This window comes from Pleurodeles waltl, chromosome 1_2 (assembly GCF_031143425.1).
Source record: "Pleurodeles waltl isolate 20211129_DDA chromosome 1_2, aPleWal1.hap1.20221129, whole genome shotgun sequence".
Lineage (NCBI taxonomy): Eukaryota > Metazoa > Chordata > Amphibia > Caudata > Salamandridae > Pleurodeles > Pleurodeles waltl.
In genome coordinates this window covers 1,296,563,486-1,296,582,486 of record NC_090437.1, presented here as the reverse complement: position 1 = coordinate 1,296,582,486, position 19,001 = coordinate 1,296,563,486, and the positions used below count along the sequence as shown (strand labels likewise).

Genomic DNA, 19,001 nt, shown 5'->3' with positions numbered 1-19,001 from the left:
TGCAGTGTGGGAGGCATGAATCCTTACTCACAGTGTCAGTGCAGTGTAGGAGACATGTATGCTCTCGCTCATAGTATCCGTGTAGTCCGTATGTTAAAGTCAGTGTAGTATTTGAGACAAGTGTCTCCTACGTGAGTGAGATATCAGTATAAATGGCGTTGTAGCCACAGAGACATGTATCATGTCTCTCATAGTCAGTGTGGTCCTCCCTATGTTAATGTCAGTTTATGACAGGTGTCTCCTACATGTGGTCGACATCGGTATGAATGTTAGTGTAGTGTGCGAGACACGTACCCTGTCTCTCATAGAGCCTGTGTAGTCCCTGTCTTGGTCTCAGCACTCTACCTGAGAAGGCTACATAGTAAGACACTTCCTGGCCCCATTTCCTATTTGTTGCATTTGGCTGCAGACGCCTACCGAGGAGTAAGAGTGGGGGGGAGGACAGAGCTAGAGGAGTCATGCTTATACACCCTCATTTCCAGAAGAGCCCAATCAGTAGTAATTATGTCTTTCAGACCTTTTCCTCTGCCCTTTTGACTATGTTGTATCTCTTCATCAATTGTTACTCCACACCAAACGAGAGAGGGTGTAGCTGTGGGTACGCCCTCCCTGTGCAGCGGCCCTAGGGTTAAACTCAGCTCATATGCTGCTGGCCAGCAGTGAAAGCGCCTGGGTTACCTAATGGCGGCTGAGAGTCAGTGGTGTACTATGGCTCCACCAAAGATATTCATCTACTCTCCTGGACCCCAAACCTTAAAGAACGTTCTGGGAAAGGTCGATGGGAGGAGATGATTCGTTCAAGAGGAAGAGGTTGGATTGCGTTTTATAAATGTTTTGCTGATTTTTTAAATTTTTTATTGTGATATCTGTGTGCTACTCAATGGTACAACATTAGTGTTCATTGAACATGAATCAACTTAAAAAAGTCAATAGGTACTAAGAGTAGCTGCAGGTGATGAATATTATTGTTCTTCCCTCTTCTTCCAGATTGCAGCTCAGATCTGCCGACAAGCGGGTTTGGTTAAAAAATCTAAAGATGTGATGGACTACAGTGAAGACAACTTTGCTATTGTTTTTGCGGCAATGGGTGTAAGTAAAATGCAAAAATGGAATAATATTGCCCCACTCCATATTCTCAGACATCCTTTACACTAGTGCATGGGATGCATTCTGGACCCAATTATGGTCATTCCGGTGCCACATAATTTTGCAGCACTTGTCACTTGTGTGTTTTTGTAATTTAACATATATATTGTGCAGGTGAAAAAAACATGCAAGTGAGCAGGGGGTGCCTGAACTGTGCACCCTGCATGATAACTGAGGTGGTGCAGCAACTGGTACTAGATGATCGCTGATGCAGTTCGGCACCAAAATAACAGGAGGTTGATATTTTGTTCCTGAACTGCAAGAAAGAGGCAGCTGTAAACTGCGTAAAAGCAGGGACTGCAGTAGGCCTACTATTTGAAGAGGGCTACTAGTAAAAACAAGGGAGCCTCTTCCTGAAGGTCACAGTCACAAATACACCTTGGGTCTACTTCTCCTTCACACCCTCCTCAGATCACTGTCACCTTGGTCAAGGATACCTTGGGTCTACCGCTCCTTCATTACTTCCTCAGATCACAGTCACCTTGGTCATAGGCACATTGGGTCTACCTCTCCTTCATACCTTCCTCAGGTCACAGTCAGCTTGGACATAGATACCTTGGGTCTACCACTCCTTCATACCTTCCTCAGGTCATAGTCACCTTGGTGATAGGCACATTGGGTCTACCTCTCCTTCATACCTTCCTCAGGTCACAGTCAGCTTGGTCATAGATACCTTGGGTCAACCGCTCCTTCATACCTTCCTCAGGTCACAGTCACCTTGGTCATAGGCACATTGGGTCTACCTCTCCTTCATACCTTCCTCAGGTCACAGTCACCGGGTTCATAGATACCTGGGGTCTACTTTTCCTTCACACTTCCTCACATCACTCACCTTGGTCATAGATACCTTGGGTTTACCTCTCCTTCATACCTTCCTCAGGTCATAGTCACCTTGGTCATAGGCACATTGGGTCTACCTCTCCTTCATACCTTCCTCAGGTCACAGTCAGCTTGGTCATAGATACCTTGGGTCTACCTCTCCTTCATACCTTCATTATGTCACAGTCACCTTGGTATGTCTTGGGTATACCTCTCCTTCATACCTTCCTCAGATCACAGTCACCGGGTCCATAGATACCTTAGGTCTACTTTTCCTTCACACCTTCCTCACATCACTCACCTTGGTCATAGATACCTTGGGTCTACCTCTCCTTCTTACCTTCCTCAGGTCACAGTCACCTTGGTCATAGATACCTTGGGTCTACCTCTCCTTAATACCTTCTTCAGGTCACAGTCACCTTGGTCATAGGTACCTTGGATCTACCTGTCCTTCATACCTTCCTCAGGTCACAGTCACCTTAGTGTGTCTTGGGTTTACCTCTCTGTCACACCTTCCTCTCGTCACAGTCACCTTGGTATAACTTGGGTCTACCTCTCCTGCATACCTTTCTCAGGTCACAGCCACCTTGGTATGTCTTGGGTCTACCTCTCCATCACACCTTCCTCAGGTCACCCTCTTCCACCGCACATCATCCTCACCCTACATTGCCTTCCTCCTTGGAGATTGCTGTGTCTCTCCCATGTCCTCTCTCTAGCTGCAGGTCACTCGGAGTGCACCCCCATCGAGTGACCCTTACCCCTATCACCTTTATTCCTTGTTGACATGATACCGCTACCTTCTGTACTGCGGTAGCGTAGGAGAGGAATAACATGCGCTACGACCTGGAAGTCCCACATAGTTCTGTTCTGCCTCTTTCCTCCCTAGGTACTGCCCCACCCCCGGTGTTCTTTAGTGCCATAGCAAGGATTGCATGTGCCCTAGTGTGAGCAAAGAAAATGGGGCTTAGCTGCTCTTCTCCAACTCCAGGTGAAAACTGGGGTAGTTTGTGTTGATTTGCACCCTTCTACCGCAGTTATATTTAAACATTTGCACTGTAACTTAATCGTGCAGATATGTGTGGGATTGCGAATAAATGTTTATGTGTACACCTGAATTGTTGTACGCATCAAATAGGTGGGATATCCCTAACCACGCACTTCGTCCCCTGGGGACGCCCACATCTGACCCCGAAGAGAAAATATAAAAAGCTCAAACGTTTTTTCTCGCTTTTTCCCCCAACTTGTTTAATCAACGTTTTTGCAAACATCATTTCTGTTTCTGCCGGTTATAAAAATACATAAAAAGTAAATCAATTGAACAAAACAGCAGACAGTGGAATTAGGAGAGAAAGCATTTTAGGTGGGTAGTGGGAGAAGGTGTGAATTGGGCAAGAGTGCAAATTTTTGGGATGCCTTTGTGCTTGAGCCTCTCAAAGATGCTACAGAATTCTGAAATTATGATCCTGTACATAACCTTGTGATGGCAGTAGAAGAGAGCTCTGGTAAAGTTGTGATGCTTTGAGCAGGTATATCTATGCGTATGAGTAAGTTATGAATTTGAGCCCATTCACAAAGGTTACAATTTGCTTATCATTTGTGGCTGAGAATACATCCATAAAGGTATCTTACACACAAAGAAAGCTGAGCTGTGCCTACTTCTGTAAGCTCACCTGTGCATAACCTTTCAATTGCCAGTGTAGATTTCAGATTTTCTTTTTAAACTACATTTATTCTCTTTCTTCTATACATGCCTCACATTTTTACTCTTATGAATTTTGCATTAACTAGCCTATTTCATCCCACTTTTCAACCACCAATGCGAAGGTGGGGGATTCTAAAACTTATATCAACTACTTTTATCAATAGCCCTAAAATCTTTAACTTTGTGTATTTTTACTAATTCTGAACTACATTTTCTGGCCACTCCCTTTTTACATGGTCACATTTAACAGAATTTCCTCTCACTCACACGTAAATTCATAAATTAAACAGAACTGCAAATTTTCTGTATGAACAAATGACAATTTTTTCAGGTAGAAATTAAATTTACCCTAGGAAAAAGGTTTGTGATTCATGCCTACTCCAGCTGTGCTTTGACCAAAGTGATTTGGATTTTTTAATCAGGTGAACATGGAAACAGCCCGCTTCTTCAAGAGTGACTTTGAGGAGAACGGGAGCATGGAGAACGTATGCCTCTTCCTGAACCTCGCCAATGACCCGACGTGAGTAGATCAGATTGCCACGAGTTACATCTAGAATGCCAGAATCATCTCCATGGGTTCCAGATTCCATCAGAAGTCAAAAAAGGGTTTGGAGTTTAGCATCACATAACACAGTCAAATTGAAATGTGGGATAAGAAGATAGTCATATGGGAACTGTAGCTCTTAATAAATACTGTAGACGCGAAGACTTGAGGACTAAAATGGAAATCAATGGATTGAGGCAGAGATCTGTCTAGAGATAATTTAACCTACATAACATCTAACAATAAAGGAGAAAAGGGAGCTGTGGTGACACCAAACACCAATGATGATACACATTTGGGTCCCTACGGAAATGTTAAGATATTTTTGCATATTCCTGCGCTGGTTGTCACAGAAGGCTCACTTAGCCGAACCCAAAGTGTGCTTGGATCACATTGGCTCTAGGAGTTTTAACTGTGCTGAAACACACATGTACCAGACTTGTCCTCATGGCTCAATTTATTAAAGATATGACACCAAGTGCAAACTGACCACAAACTGCTAGATTGTCCAACTCAGTGCTGGCAATTATGGGGTTCCATCCGAGTCCCAAGTGCAGCTTCTACTGTTGAGCCAGATCTGTGCCAGCCCCAGAAATGTGCTGATGTTTTCCCTGTGCTGATACTTGGATAGATTCAGCATCACCAGCAACTTGTTAGCTTTGGGTACATTGTTATTAACCTGCAGGAGATGAGTGAGGCCTCTTAATTTCAGTTGCAGCTGGGCCCAGCACAAATGCCTCATTTAAAGGGCCATCAGGGCTCTTTTTGTTCAAGTCTCCTACTGAACTGGAGTCTAATACCTTCATGCCAGGAAACAAATAGAGCCAGCTTGCCATTTTACAGATGCTTAAGAGATAAACCATGTTTTAGGGGCAGGCTTTTGAGTTTTCTAAGCTTTGTCTGAATGAGATATGTTTGCACCATAAGAATGTTAGTGTGACCTGTATATATGAGCAGTTACACTGACAAGCATTCATTTAGTACTTACCGATACATTGTTTTTACTATCCAAAAGAACCTTTAGCAACAGAAGGATAAAGAAAGATAGAGAAAAACAGTAAGGTTCAAAACGTATGCTTTGCAGTTTGCATTCGGCTCCTTGATGCCAGTTCCTAACTCACTAAGCTCACGATCTATTGTAGCTTATGACCCACAGGTGGTGCCATGATTTCTGCAGCAGGAGTAACCCCATGGCCTGTGACCTGCTTGTTACATGCTGTGCCCTTAGTGCTATTTGATGATAAGTCAAAGCTGTGACCAGAGTGCATGCAGGTATCTCCAGCAAGTGCATTGACAACAGATTCGTCTCACTGCTGTCTTAGCACAGAATTTTCCAGCTATACAAAGACCTCTGCAGCAGGTGCTTTAAACCCATATCATATCTTAAAATGCAGCCTGTTTGCTAAAATTAAGTAAGACAGGGCATATTTACTACCCTACTTGTCCTTGTTGCCAATGTCCTTGGGGAAAGGTTTTTGAAAACCCCCCATAAAGGTATAGGTTGAATGTCAGATTCTGCTCCTCATGACTTCACTCCTCCTACCATGCACCCCCTTTCTGAGAGCACCCCTTAACTTGTGAGATTAATTGCACGACTGCTCATTGGTCACCGTGCTCCAGGTGCTGTCATTTAGGCCACTCACTTGGCACTCTTAAAGCAATTTCAGCAGTTTCTTTGCAGTACATGAACCCAGTGAATACCAATGATGATACGAGTTGCATCATTATGATTGGTACTCTGTATGGAATACTGAGATTGGCTCAGCCAATCAGAATGCTTTGAATGCTGGTACTAAGTACTGTTCAACAAATGAAAAGGTGAGAGCTCAGTTGAGGGCAATGGCGGCTGGTATGGACATTTTACTCCACCGTTGCAACGGTTTTCCTTCTGTGTTTCTCTGTTTAATTTTTGACATTCTCCCCTCAGTGGGTGGAATATTCTAATAGCGCTCTGGCCTTTCTGCCTCTGGCTGTAGAGGCTGTTGATTGCTCGCCGCCTGGCTATAGGCCTGAGCTGTGAACAGGGCCTAAACAACCATTCCAGCCCTCGTCTCTACATTAGAATATTAACAGTGTGAGAGCTCCATTGAAGACAGTGGTGGGGCCTAGGGCCATTAATGGCTGGTATGGGCTTCAGCTCCAACATTCCAATGTTTGTGTTTCCGTTCTCCCTGTTTCATTCCGAAAGTCCACCCTATTTGGGTGAACTGTTTCAATAGCCTTATAGCCCTAATGTCTCAGGCTATACTGGCTATTACAGCTCCTCTCCCTCCCCCTCTGTTCAGGCGTATAACTCAGGTTCAGAGACTTTAACAACCGGTATAGCTCTCGGCAGTGGGCAGTAAGGCTATATCAGAGCATTGGACTGGTGAGAGCTCTATGGAAGGCAATAGAGAGGCTCAGGATTAATCATTCTGGCACATACATTCTGTCCTAAAATTTCAAAACGTGCCTTTTTGTTTCTCCCTCTATATTTTAGAACTTGTTAAACTGAGTGGGCAATATTCTAACAGAATATCAGTCTTTGTTGATTTTTACATCAGGTGTCATGACATTGCAGTAGATACATCGGAAGTACCTTTTAAATTGCGGTTTGTGGTTTGTTACATTGGGGGGTGCCTTTACTTCAGAGATATGTTCATAAGTACTATTTCTTGCCCCTTTTAAATATATGTGTATATATATATATGCATATATATATACATCTATTTACACATATATGTAGTAAATCTAAAAGTAATGTAGCATTAGCATTTTAATTAGCGATTTTTTTAATTATAATACTACCACTATTTAGAATGTAATGAAAACATAATTTATATATAATTTATTTTATTTAATAAAATGTAATTTTGCACTACCCATCCCTGAACCCTAAAAATTCCCCACTACTTCTACATCATTGGACCCTAAAACCAGTAATTACTTTTAACTCTACCCATCCCTAAACCTCAAAACCTCAAAGTACCCCATAACACTTCCCAACCCTAAAACCTACTATTGCTTTTTTACTCCTAAACACTCAATCAAGCAATCAATCAGTATTTGTAAATCGTGGCTACTCACCCGTGAGGGTCTCAAGGCGCTGGGGGGGAGGGGAAAGGCCTCATCCAAAGAGCCACGTCTTGAGGTTCTTCCTGAAGATGGTGAGCGACGTGCTTTGTCTGAGGTGCAGGGTGAGGTTCCAGCTCTTTACTGCAGTGTAGGGGAAGGATTGTCCTCCGACGGTGGTTTTGCGGTTGCGAGGGATGGTGGCCAGGGCCATCTGGGCGGAGCGGAGGGATCTGTCGGAGGTGTGAAAGGAGACGCAGTGGTTCAGGTTGGCTGGTCCTGCGTTGTGTATGGCCTTGTACGTGTGTGTGAGAAGCTTGAAGGTGATTCCCTTCTCGACCGGTAGCCAGTGGAGGGTCCTTCGGTGTTGGGAGATGTGTTCTCGGCAAGGGAGGTCCAGAATGAGTCTGGTGACTGTGTTCTGGATGGGTTGCAGTTTTTTGATGTTCCTGGTTGAGGTGCCGGCGTAGAGGGCGTTGCTGTAGTTGAGCTTGCTAGTGACTAAGGCATGGGTGACTGTCCTGCAACAGTCTGCTGGGATCCATCTGAAGATCTTCCAAAGTTTGCAGAGTGTGTGCCAGCAGGAGGAGGCGACAGAGTTTACCTGGCGGGTCATGGATAGGGAGGAGTTGAGGATGATTCCTAAGTTGCGGGTGTGCTCAGTCGGTGGAGGGGGGCACTAAGGGATGTGGGCCACCAGGAGTCGTCCCAAGCTGAGGTGGTGTTTCCGAAGATGATGAGCTCAGTCTTGTCGGAGGTGAGCTTGAGGCAGCTTTCTCTCATCCAGGTGGCGACGGCTTCTATTCCTGAATGGAAGTTCCTTTTGGACGTGTCTGGGTCTTCAGTGAGGGAAATGATGAGTTGTGTGTCATCGGCATATGACACGGTGTTCGTACCGTGGCTTCTGACGATGGCTTCTGAACACTACCCATCACTGAACCCTAAACATCCCTTACTACCCATTACATCTACCCACCCTTGACCCCTAAAAAACCCTTAGTAGCCCTAAACATTACCCATCCCTGTACCTTAGAAACCCCTTACCAATCCTGAACACTACCTATCCCTAAACCGTAAACACTGCTTATGTCGACAAAACCCAACCCTGCACCCCTTTAAAAACACTCATATATTTTAAATAAAAAAGAGCAAAAAATATTACTGCACATTTAATTAAAATTATTTAACTGATTTTTATGTTTAAATTAGCTAAATTTGATTTAGCTTTATATTTGAAGCTCTATTGTAAAATAAAGAGACCATATAAATAGATACTCGTATATATGTTTAAAGTGTTAAAGTTAGGTGACTTTGAACTAAGTAGCTATGAAATAAAAGACCTAAAACTTACATGTGATGTAATGACCCCTGATGTAACTCCAGTAATATAATGACTCCTGATTTATGGCACGTGAAGTAAAGGTAACGTACCTTCCACTAGCATTAAAACCCTTGTGCCTGGGCTATACCCACTGCTGAAGGCTTACAATGCAATAATATTTGTCCATATTTTAAGATCAGTGAGGGTGTCAGTTATGGCAAAGACCAGAGAGGGACAGCTGGCCTGTTTGGTGGACCCTGTTGGATGAGATTGAGGGGGGTTCTTGCAGGCACTGTGACATGGTGGGCAGTTAACAGTGGTTAACAACCTTTCCAGTCACCAGACGCAGGCGATATGGTTTAGATATATTACAAATAAAAGAGAGTGTAAGGTCAAGCCTTAAATGAAAGACTGCCAGCACATCTGAGTATGTGCTCGGGTGGCATACGTGTGTTTGCAGAAGGACAAGGTGCTATATGAGCAGGTGGACAGAAACAGAGACAAGTAGGGGAGAGATCAAATGACAAAAGGAGCCTCAGACTTGTTCTAGATTAACATGTGTGAGTGCCTAGAACATGCATCACATATCTCTGGCAGGACAGGAGTGGAAGTTGAAACCAGCCCTGGAAGGTGGATGGATGAGGATGCTCAATTTTATCCATTATAATAACGAGATATCCAGCCGCTGCCCGTCCTTTAGGGCGGAAGGGCCCCACCCCCCACCTTTTGCCCCTCATGAAGAGTGGCTGTCAGGCTGAACAAAGGTTAGCCTGACAGACACTCTTCATGTTCAGATCAGGCAGCCAGGAGCAGACATGCGCGATTTGCGCAGACTCCTGGCTGCCTGAGCTGAACTTTGCTGGGCTGAGGAGGTCACAGCTCCTATGGGCGTGACCCCCTCAGCTCAGCAAAGGTGCCTCGAGGCCCTCCCCGGGTGACGAGGGAGAGCGTCACCCATTGACTCCGACCTGGGCGCTTCAGGTTTAAGCCCTGAAGCGCCCAGGGCGAGTCCATCAGTGACACTTCGTCACAGAGTGGGGTGGGGTCAGCAGTCTCACTGACCCCATCCCACTCTGTGACGAGGCTGGGACTGCTGCCTAAGGTCAGCCGGTGAGGGAAGGCAGCAGTCCCAACCCTCCTGGGACCTCCGAGGCTGAGTGTGATTGTGCTTCCTGCCCGCACCCCTCCCTCCTAAAACTGCCGGCCGCCACTGGAGATATCACTGTTCCTCATAGCTGCCAGATTTGCTGAAACCTTGATTCTGTTTTTGCTCTTTCATTAAGTTAGTGCAGGTTAAGTCATGCCCTGTGGTTCATTGCTGTCAAAGCCTGTCTGGTACATCCAGCTGGCATGCGTCAAAAAGAACAACATCCATCTGTGGTTGCTGAACATCTTTGAGGCACGTGAACTTCTGCATCTGATTCCTGGAGCTAAGATCGTGTGTTCTTCATTGGAAATGTCCAGCCCTCATCCTCTGTCTGAGGCCTGATGCTAAATCATCACCACAAATGACTGGTTATCATTGTGGGTTCATGAGTCTCTCAGGAGCATTTAGTCCTGATATGCACCACCATGCAGTGGTGTAACGCAGAATGATGCCCCCACCCCTGCAGAATGTAAAGAGGGGTCCTGAATCTCCCATATCTCAGATAATCATCAGCCCTTGGGCTGAAGGGGGCCCCCTGAAGGATTGGGTGCCCATGTGGGCTTGCGGGCCTGTTTTACGCCCCTGCCACCATAGCGTTTTATGGGAACAATGGTGAGAAACAGCAAATTAATCAATAGGGTTTTTTCAATGTAGTGGGCATGTATTTTTGCCAATAATATACGTGCAGGAAAAAAAAAACACCACAGCTGAGTGTGCTCCGTGCTTTCTTTGGAGGAGTGAGACAAAAGATTCTGAATTCTGTACGGCATCACTATTTCTAATAGAGATTCATAGGGCCATAATCTAGGATTCTCACGTGGAGCGTCATTATTTTACAAGTCATGAGTTCGTATTACATATAGGGCCTGCTTCAGCAGTAGGTGGTGGGAAAAAAGAGAAGTGAAAGGTATTGAGCAATCTTCCGGGCTTCTGGACGAAGTGCTAAGCCGGTCAGAGCGATGCTTAATTTGTGCTTGTTGTTTACGGTGCTGAGCACCGGCACTTATTTTTTAGGGCCGGCTCTTAGTCTTCTGCCTCAAGCACTATCTGCGAGCAAAAGACACACATGGAAAAGACGGAGGAACAGAAAAACGAAAAAGCATCACAAAGGGGAAAAGCAGAAAGCTGCAAGAGTGAGCTGAAGGGGCAGGGAGTGGCTGTAATTGGATTGAAGAGGACCGAGTTGGCTTCAGGATTACGCTGCTTCTGTATTCCGTGTTCGGACATTTAAATGCAGCAGCCGCGTGTTTAAGGGGAGGGCATTGGGCACCGGCACGTTTTTATTTACAAATTAAGCACTGGGTCAGAGAACCCACCTGTGGTATTTCCCAGAACCCAGGGACAAAGCGGGGAAGGTCGTGGCACCGGTGACTCTTGCATCCATGTGACCAGCTTTTTGAGGTTGGAATTCTTTAAAGCCCTCCGGGTCCGCAGGGCGTGACACGTCATGTTACAAGTTGATGCGTCAGTTCCTGTTATGTTTATATCCTCTCTCTCTTACCTCCCTGCAGGATTGAGCGCATCATCACTCCTCGTTTGGCTCTGACTGAAGCCGAGTTCCTGGCCTATCAGTGTGAGAAGCACGTGCTGGTGATTCTGACTGACATGAGCTCTTATGCGGAAGCCCTGCGCGAGGTAACAAACCTGTTTTCATGGCGTCAAACTATTCTAATTGACCGGGGATTGCCCTTTTCTCTCATGATGTGCAAAATTATAATTTCACAAGCAAAGTTTAAAAAGTTGCAGAGTTCGGAAAACTTTGCCTGAAGGCAAATTCCGCAAAATGCCTTTTGTGAATAAATCCACTCACTAAAAGGTTTTCTTGCATAGATTATTTCTTGTAAATCCTGCTTTTTTCCCCACATTTTTTTCTAATTTTGCAACTATTGGATATTTATATTAAAAAAACCTTCTAATTTTGATCCGTTATTTTATCTATAGAATGCCTTATTGGTTGCATGTCCCAGTAATATATGAGATAAAGCACCCCCTGGCGTACATTATAAGGATATTGCAAGTCACGAGGAGTTATGTGACAATATGGAGGACCGAGGCCGGAGGACGAGACCCTTCATAAGGTCATGGAGCTCTGAGGTCACTTGCAATATCCTTCTAATGTATGGCACGGGTTTCATTACTTCTGATACAACATGATCACATCAGTGCCCTTCCCACAAACCACTTACATCATTATTGTGCTCTTTCATATGAAAGAGAATGTTTGTCAACATGAAGAATAAAATCAGAATCTCTGGTGTAAGCATTAAACACACTTTAATGCCGTTAGACACTTGTTGTAAAAAGATATTTGAATACGTTTAGTACAAGTCAGATTTTAAAAACACGCTGTGGCTCAGAATGTGCGGAAACATGCAGCAAGATTCTATCTTTTGCATAATTATGTAAAGGGTGGAAAAAATTACGTTTCCATATACATGTCCTTTCTGCTTATTAAAGATAACTAGAGACCTCACAAGTCGCCTGTAACAGGTTTGTATACAGAGATTGCAGACTCCCATGTATTAAAATGAATATATTTTTGATGTAACATTTTATAATGTAATAGTTGCTGTTCTGTAAAGTATAAATAGCAGATGTTGCTAAGATCAGTGGTGTTTCAGTTAACACTTTGGCCCACAGACCACGCTTAGCTCCTAAAATGAAAATCAGAAAGCCATTTGAATGAGTAGCTCATACCTGCAAATAGCCTTAGGGGTGTGTGTGAAACGATTTGTAATGTAAAAAAGTGATTATAGAGTCATAACAATATTTGTTCACCCAGGTGTTGCCATTGAAACATGGGGGGTCATTACATCGAGGGTACCCTGAACGCATAGGCACACCCAGAACCCATTTTTGTGGGCATTTCCATTTATTACTTGACCAAGTCAAGGACATAGTAACTCTGTTTTCAGGGTGGCAAAGGGCAGGTAACACTCCCAATATTTTCTGAGTGTAGGGCAAGGAGCTTCCTCCACTGGGGAAATAATCTTCAGTGGGCGCAAAAGCGGACAAAAAAACTAAATTTCAGTCTTTTTCACATGTACTATAGTAGCCAATGTTTATGTGTGCATCCAGAGATCCCTTTGCACGTACGCTGACACATATCTTGTGGTATTTTGGCAGAGGCACATTCTGGCTATTGCAATAACAACACACATTGTTGGGTTTTGAGCTACAAATTTAATGTTTTCCCGCAAAATTTGCCAACAAAGCTTGCAAAATCCTGTTGGGTCTGTATAATAGGTAGATAAATGCTAAAGATTGTGGCATGTAATGTCCCAGTTGTTAGGTAAGATGCTACAGAATTTGTGTTTTGTACTGAATATTTAGTCCACCAAAGCTTAGTTTGGCCCTAACCTGCCTGACGTAAGAAAACATTAAATGTGTCCTTGTCATGTATCACTTACCCGAAGGACCCTCATCGTTTACATCATGCTTTCAGTGCATTATCGTGATGATATGAAATTGTGATGTGCTATTGTGCTTGCTATGATGCCAGCTACTCTTTAATGAGAAGTACACACTGACATACATTTTTAGTGTCGAGCCCGCGAGTGCATGTGCAAGCGCATGCGTCTCGCTTGCGAGACTCTGTTGTGTTCCTTAAAGGGCTTGGAGCCCGCCTGTTGGTCACCATTTGATGGTTTGCGTGTCAGTCTTCTTTACAGCCTCGTAATTTGTCAAAGCATGCCTGGAATCACTTCCGTTCCTCTGTGTGGAGCAGGGATCAAGAACTAATGGATTCAACTTAATTAGTGCCCGTCCACTGCTCCCGATGTGATCGAGGTACTATTTGTTCCTCCTAACGTCTAGTGCCCCGCAAACAGAAGGCTTGTGACTGGCAAACACGTGCCCAGGAGGACAAACAAAATTGCAAGGCTTTATTTTTTTAAAGCTAACGTTTTTATTTTGCCAAGTCGTCTTTTCTCAGTTTCCACTCATGTTTTCTTTTGTTTTTGCTCGTGGGCGCCATCGTCAAAAGATGACAATTAACTTGTTCTAAATATGTGAGACCTATTTACATTACAAATGCTTGTTCATGCTTGTTTCTTATTCAGGTGTCTGCTGCCAGGGAGGAAGTGCCAGGTCGGCGAGGGTTTCCCGGGTACATGTACACCGACTTGGCCACGATCTACGAGCGCGCCGGGCGGGTGGAAGGGCGAGGTGGCTCCATCACACAGATCCCCATCCTCACTATGCCAAACGACGGTAAGTTAACCACGCACGTGGGAAACCAGAAGAGGCGCTGGGCCTGGTGGCTTCACGAAGGCAAGAGATCAGGGTTCCAGCAGGGGAGAGCAAAGCGAGTTAAAAAGTATACCCAGCAGAAGAAAAAGTGAAACAAAAAAAAGTAAAAATGCTCCCTATAAAAAAAAAAGTTAAACAGTAAAAATAGGCCTACAATTAAAAGGGATTTTTCATAATTGTCTAAAACTATTGTTAATGCATCTGATTAAAGCCCCCTATGTTTCCAAATGTTCCCATCTACATAAGAAATGCCAATGGCAGCAAAAACGCTCCAGTGATACTAAAATTACTGCTCAGTACTAACTCCAGGATATGCACATATCTTCAAGTAATGGGGAGTAACCGGGCGGATGAATGTCTGGGTCAGATCCCAGCACCCAGGGTTTGGGAGCCCTCCATCACTGCTCCGGGATTGTCTTAAGGCACATAGTTTTACTCCATGTCTCAGAACCTGTGGACATTAGTAAAATGTGCTTTCATTAGATGGCTGCACATTTCCTCCAATTGTGCATAGTAGTAAGGGAGCACTTTACTCTCTTCTTGAACATCCATTGTTGCTTTTTGGCCATGCTTGGTTGTGAATTCTCGTGGTGTTCCTGGGATGTCCACAGAAATGCTGACTTTGAATTGCAGATATCACTCACCCGATCCCTGACTTGACCGGCTTCATCACCGAAGGGCAGATCTACGTGGACCGACAGCTGCACAACAGACAGGTTAGTTCATCCTCTGTGTCTGCTTCTTCCTTCCTTTGCAGGCTTTGATCTGCACTTAAAGCTATTGCTCCTGCTGCCAAAATTTCCTGAAGTTTTCAGATTTCTCACTTGCCAAAAGATACAAAGTTTTGTCAACTTTGCAAAAAATGTTTTTTGTAATTTACTCAACCTGTGCAAAGTTTGCGCTGTTTTGAAGAAACTCCTCCTGGTTTGCAGTGGAAAAGATTTGCAGCTTTGTACAGCATTAATCACAATTGGTAAAATGTAATTTTGAAGTGCTTTTTTCATTCCCCCCCTCCCCTGATAACACAGATTCCCTGCTGCAGGAAGACATACTTTGAGCAGCAGTAGGGTTGAGCCTTAAAAACTCATGCTGGTGCTATACACGGTGACTAAGGAACTATCCCGAGACCCTCCATCGCTCTAAGAAGGATTGTGCCCAACTGTAACACCTCGATACGTCATCGCACAAGACCTTTAAGTGTACTTTGTGTATTTAAGAGCATGGAGAATGCAACTTTAAAACTGCCAGATCCCCAAAATACTTTTCCACTTTCTGAAATTCATCACTGAAATGACTCCACATCTCACTCCTGAGTGCTTTTGTCAGTCACACTCCCTCAGGCACCAAAATATTTTTCATCTTTCTGAAACTCATGACTGAAATTGCTTCTCATCTCACCCTTAAGTGCTTTTGTCAGTCACAGTGCCTCAGGCGTCTCCCCAAATTAGTCCCTCCCGGAGCAGGCTTCTTCAGGCTTCGAGCGACCCCCCTAAAGTAGCTGAAGCATTCCCAGTTGCGGATTTGGGGGTACCAAGCTCTGCTGCAGGATTACCTTTCTTGCTCCCCAGCACCACATCCTTCTGGTCAGCTACCTCTCCCTTGCTCCTGGATCACAACAACACCCGAGTCTGCTGGCTGTGACCTCATCAGTGCTGGTCCTCAGTGCGCCGGTCGGTGACCTTGCAACAGCCTCAAAACGGTTAAACCTGTTGAGGTGTTCTTGCCCAAGGTGGTACTGATTTAAATTCTAGATCAATAACCACTTTTGGAGGGCTCACTCTCAATCCTAACATTCGCCCCAGACTTTGCTTTTTACTAATTCTAATTCTTTCTCCTGAGAAGGAAACCAGACCTGACATACGTAAGTTATTACAATATAATCTTGGCTTGGTAGGCGGTGGTGGGTGGGCGCACAGATCCATTGCCAGACCTGCAGGAGACCACCGGTGAATGTCAGTATAGATGCTCTTGCATTTTCATGAAATAGGTGTCAAGGAAAAGTGTACTCTATCCAGATCTCAAAGTATTTAAACAAATTAACCATTTTCATCTCCATACATTTTTGGTTCCATGGATTGTCAGGCCCTCTATACTCCCATCATAATATGATTTACTAAAAGTATATCATGGGCGTAGAACAGCTCTAGAATATGCCTTGAGCCCAGGTGTGGGAACCTTAAGGTTGTCTTCAATAAATATTGACAGAAATCACTTAAAAATATATTTTCCTCTACAGGGATTTATGTTCATAGCTACTCAATTATTAATGGGTACCTGGTTAATATATACACTATTTTTGGGGGGCTGCCATGGCAATAATTTTATATCAGAATCATACTCCACTTACTACAGCCTACCATGCCAACATTATATCGGTAATAGTATTCATCATACATACTTCGAGCGAGGACACATATGACAGAAACTGAATCTCAGATAGCAGGTGCACAATTGTCACCTTAGAAGAATGAAAAAGAAACTTGAAAACATAGGAGAAGTATAAACTTCCAAAAGCTGAGATAGTCATTTGTGAATTCTCGCTTAGTAGTGCCATGTATGAAAATAAGGCTTAATACGTCAAAGACGAGAAAGCCGATAAGGTCATACATGTGCAAGCAAAATGGAAGTAATCAAATCAGCATGGCGTCCACTATTATGGAGATTTTAACACAAATTTCATGCAATTTCTCAGGTGTGACACTTAGATTAAATGTCCTTGTCAAACCAGGTTGCCTTCTTAATGCTCATATTAATAGTTCTAGGCACATTTCTAGATATTACCTCTTGAGCTAAATAGTTAGCAAAAAGTATTTCCTTTGTGTCCGACTCAGTTGTTGGTGTTACACTGACATCACTTAGTAGCCGGTTAAGCATTTTCAGGTAATCCTCTCTTTTAATTAGATGTTAAAAAACTTCCTTGATGTGTTGAGATCCTAATGAACCCATTCTGAGTGTTCTGAGAAATCTCCACGTCCTCGTTGGCTTAATTTCCATGCAAAAAATGTATTTGAAAATTCCCTAGCTCTTGATCACTTTTGTGGTTTACGCCAATTTTAAAATTTATGCAGCTGTCAAACAATTCGCTTGACATGAAGGCCCAGTCCATGAGGAATTGTCCAGCACATATAGGGAAGTTTGTGGGTGTATCATTCAGTTTCCTTAAATTGTTCTTCTCAAGTTGGATGACCATAGATAAGCCTATCCTTTCTACTGTGTCATCTGGTAACCATGCATTTGATATATGCCATCCTCCTCCGTTATTACTTTTGATTTCATTCGCTCTATATGAGTTCATACTTCTTGTATTGAAGTCGCCCATCCTAGGTATGAGACTTGGTATATGTTTACAAAGTACACCAGCACATATTACCTGGATGACAGCTTGGCAGTTATCATTCTATTTGTGATCGGGGGAGGTAGCTGATTATGAGCATCATGTCACTATGTAAATGTTGATGAGCATCATTAACAGAGTAGACATGCATGCCTGGTAACATGATCTGCAGTTGTGGTTAATAGACCTCCTCTTGCCCTACCCTCACACCGGGACTAGCCTAACCAAGAAAAACTCTAAAGCCACGTAAAACAATCTGAGTTATCAGCCAGGTCTCCTGCATCATTGGTATATTTTTTTTAACGTACTATGTACATTTTCCGCTGTGCTGTCATAGTCCTGTAGTGTTCCACGATGACCAAAGAGCTTGTGTAAGACCACTTCGCTAGGCCAAATATGATACGAGAGAATGATGTGCAGAAATGACAGTCTACCAGTGCAACTCATTAGGGGTCTCTGCTTTATTTATACCCTCAATTCAGTCTCTCTCATGTATTAAAGTTGATACCAGCTCTTCATTTTGATCTGCTGAGGTGTCCCTACATTACTTCAAGACTCTTCTTCTCAACAGAGATGGAATAAGATTCAAGTGGAAGTTTAGCACTCAGTGGTTGACATCTCCTCAAGCCAGCAAACTTCATGCCTCTTTGTTGCTACACTCCATGCCCTCATTGTCAAGAGCAATCCACAAATGTACTGCAATAGAATCTGTAACAAAATAATCACACCAGACAACCGTGCAAAACAAGGGACTGTTGTCTGCAAACGTGAGTACATAATTAGGAGTGGTGATATTAAAAAATCATACTTTAGTTACTTCTCTATTTATTTAATTTGGGAAGTATATGAAATATATTAGCTGAATTTCATTTTGTCTGATGTTCCCTAATTGCAGGATAGGGTTTAGTGTTTTAATCATTGAGCCTTCAGTTGGAAATATTTTGGAAAAGAATAAACATTCATTATCCGCTTCCTTATTCCCTCTTTCATGACTGGGATATCCAGTAAATAGTCTGATGTTCCTCTTGCAGCTATTAGGATATTTGTTGATGTTCTGGCTATCTCCATAATACCCCGCTGCTTTACTATTTGAGGCTCTTATGGCTGATTAGTCTCCTGGAGGGCTTAAATTCATTTCATTGCTATGTTGGACCTTCTTCAATTTCACTTTTGGAGCCATGTGCCCACCAATTGGACCATGTGTATTTCCTTCTTCAGAAATGAGTTGATTTATACTACCTCGTTCTAGTTAATTGTGTATCACTTCTATGTCTAATGGTGTTTTTCAGTCATTACAAAGAGATTTTATGTAAGAAAGTGGGTTTTTGATTGGGGTGAAAACCGCTACTCAAGCATCAACTACAATCCTTGTCAGGGTGGGTCACAAAAGACACTAAAATTAACCTGTGTTTAACCCTGTAGCAGCTTGGCACAAAAGCAGTTGAGCTCAACTTGTGTGAAGTATTTATTTAACACACAAACAGTAATAAAGTGAAAACTAAGGGTGGGCGGAGCTCACGGAGTTCTACTCCGTGCAATTCTACGGAGTTAGCTAAAAACTCTGTGAAATTCCACAGAGTTCTGCGTGAAGCGGAATGCCGCCTGCCCTACCACCCTGGTCTGAATGCGCCTGATCTCGGAATCGCTAAGCTGGATCGGACCTGGTTAGTAGTTCTAACCAGGCCC

The 19,001-nt window shown here is 43.6% G+C and overlaps 1 protein-coding gene across 1 annotated transcript in view; it reads left to right on the top strand.

Annotated features, from left to right (window-relative positions):
- Positions 1 to 19,001, top strand: part of ATP6V1B1 (ATPase H+ transporting V1 subunit B1) — a 220,911-nt gene that overhangs the window by 158,794 nt on the left and 43,116 nt on the right. Inside the window, exons 7-11 of the mRNA XM_069205321.1 lie at positions 988 to 1,089; positions 4,090 to 4,187; positions 11,242 to 11,365; positions 13,792 to 13,942; positions 14,615 to 14,697. Of these exons, the coding sequence (XP_069061422.1) occupies positions 988 to 1,089; positions 4,090 to 4,187; positions 11,242 to 11,365; positions 13,792 to 13,942; positions 14,615 to 14,697 (558 nt within the window). The remainder of the gene's footprint in view (positions 1 to 987; positions 1,090 to 4,089; positions 4,188 to 11,241; positions 11,366 to 13,791; positions 13,943 to 14,614; positions 14,698 to 19,001) is intronic.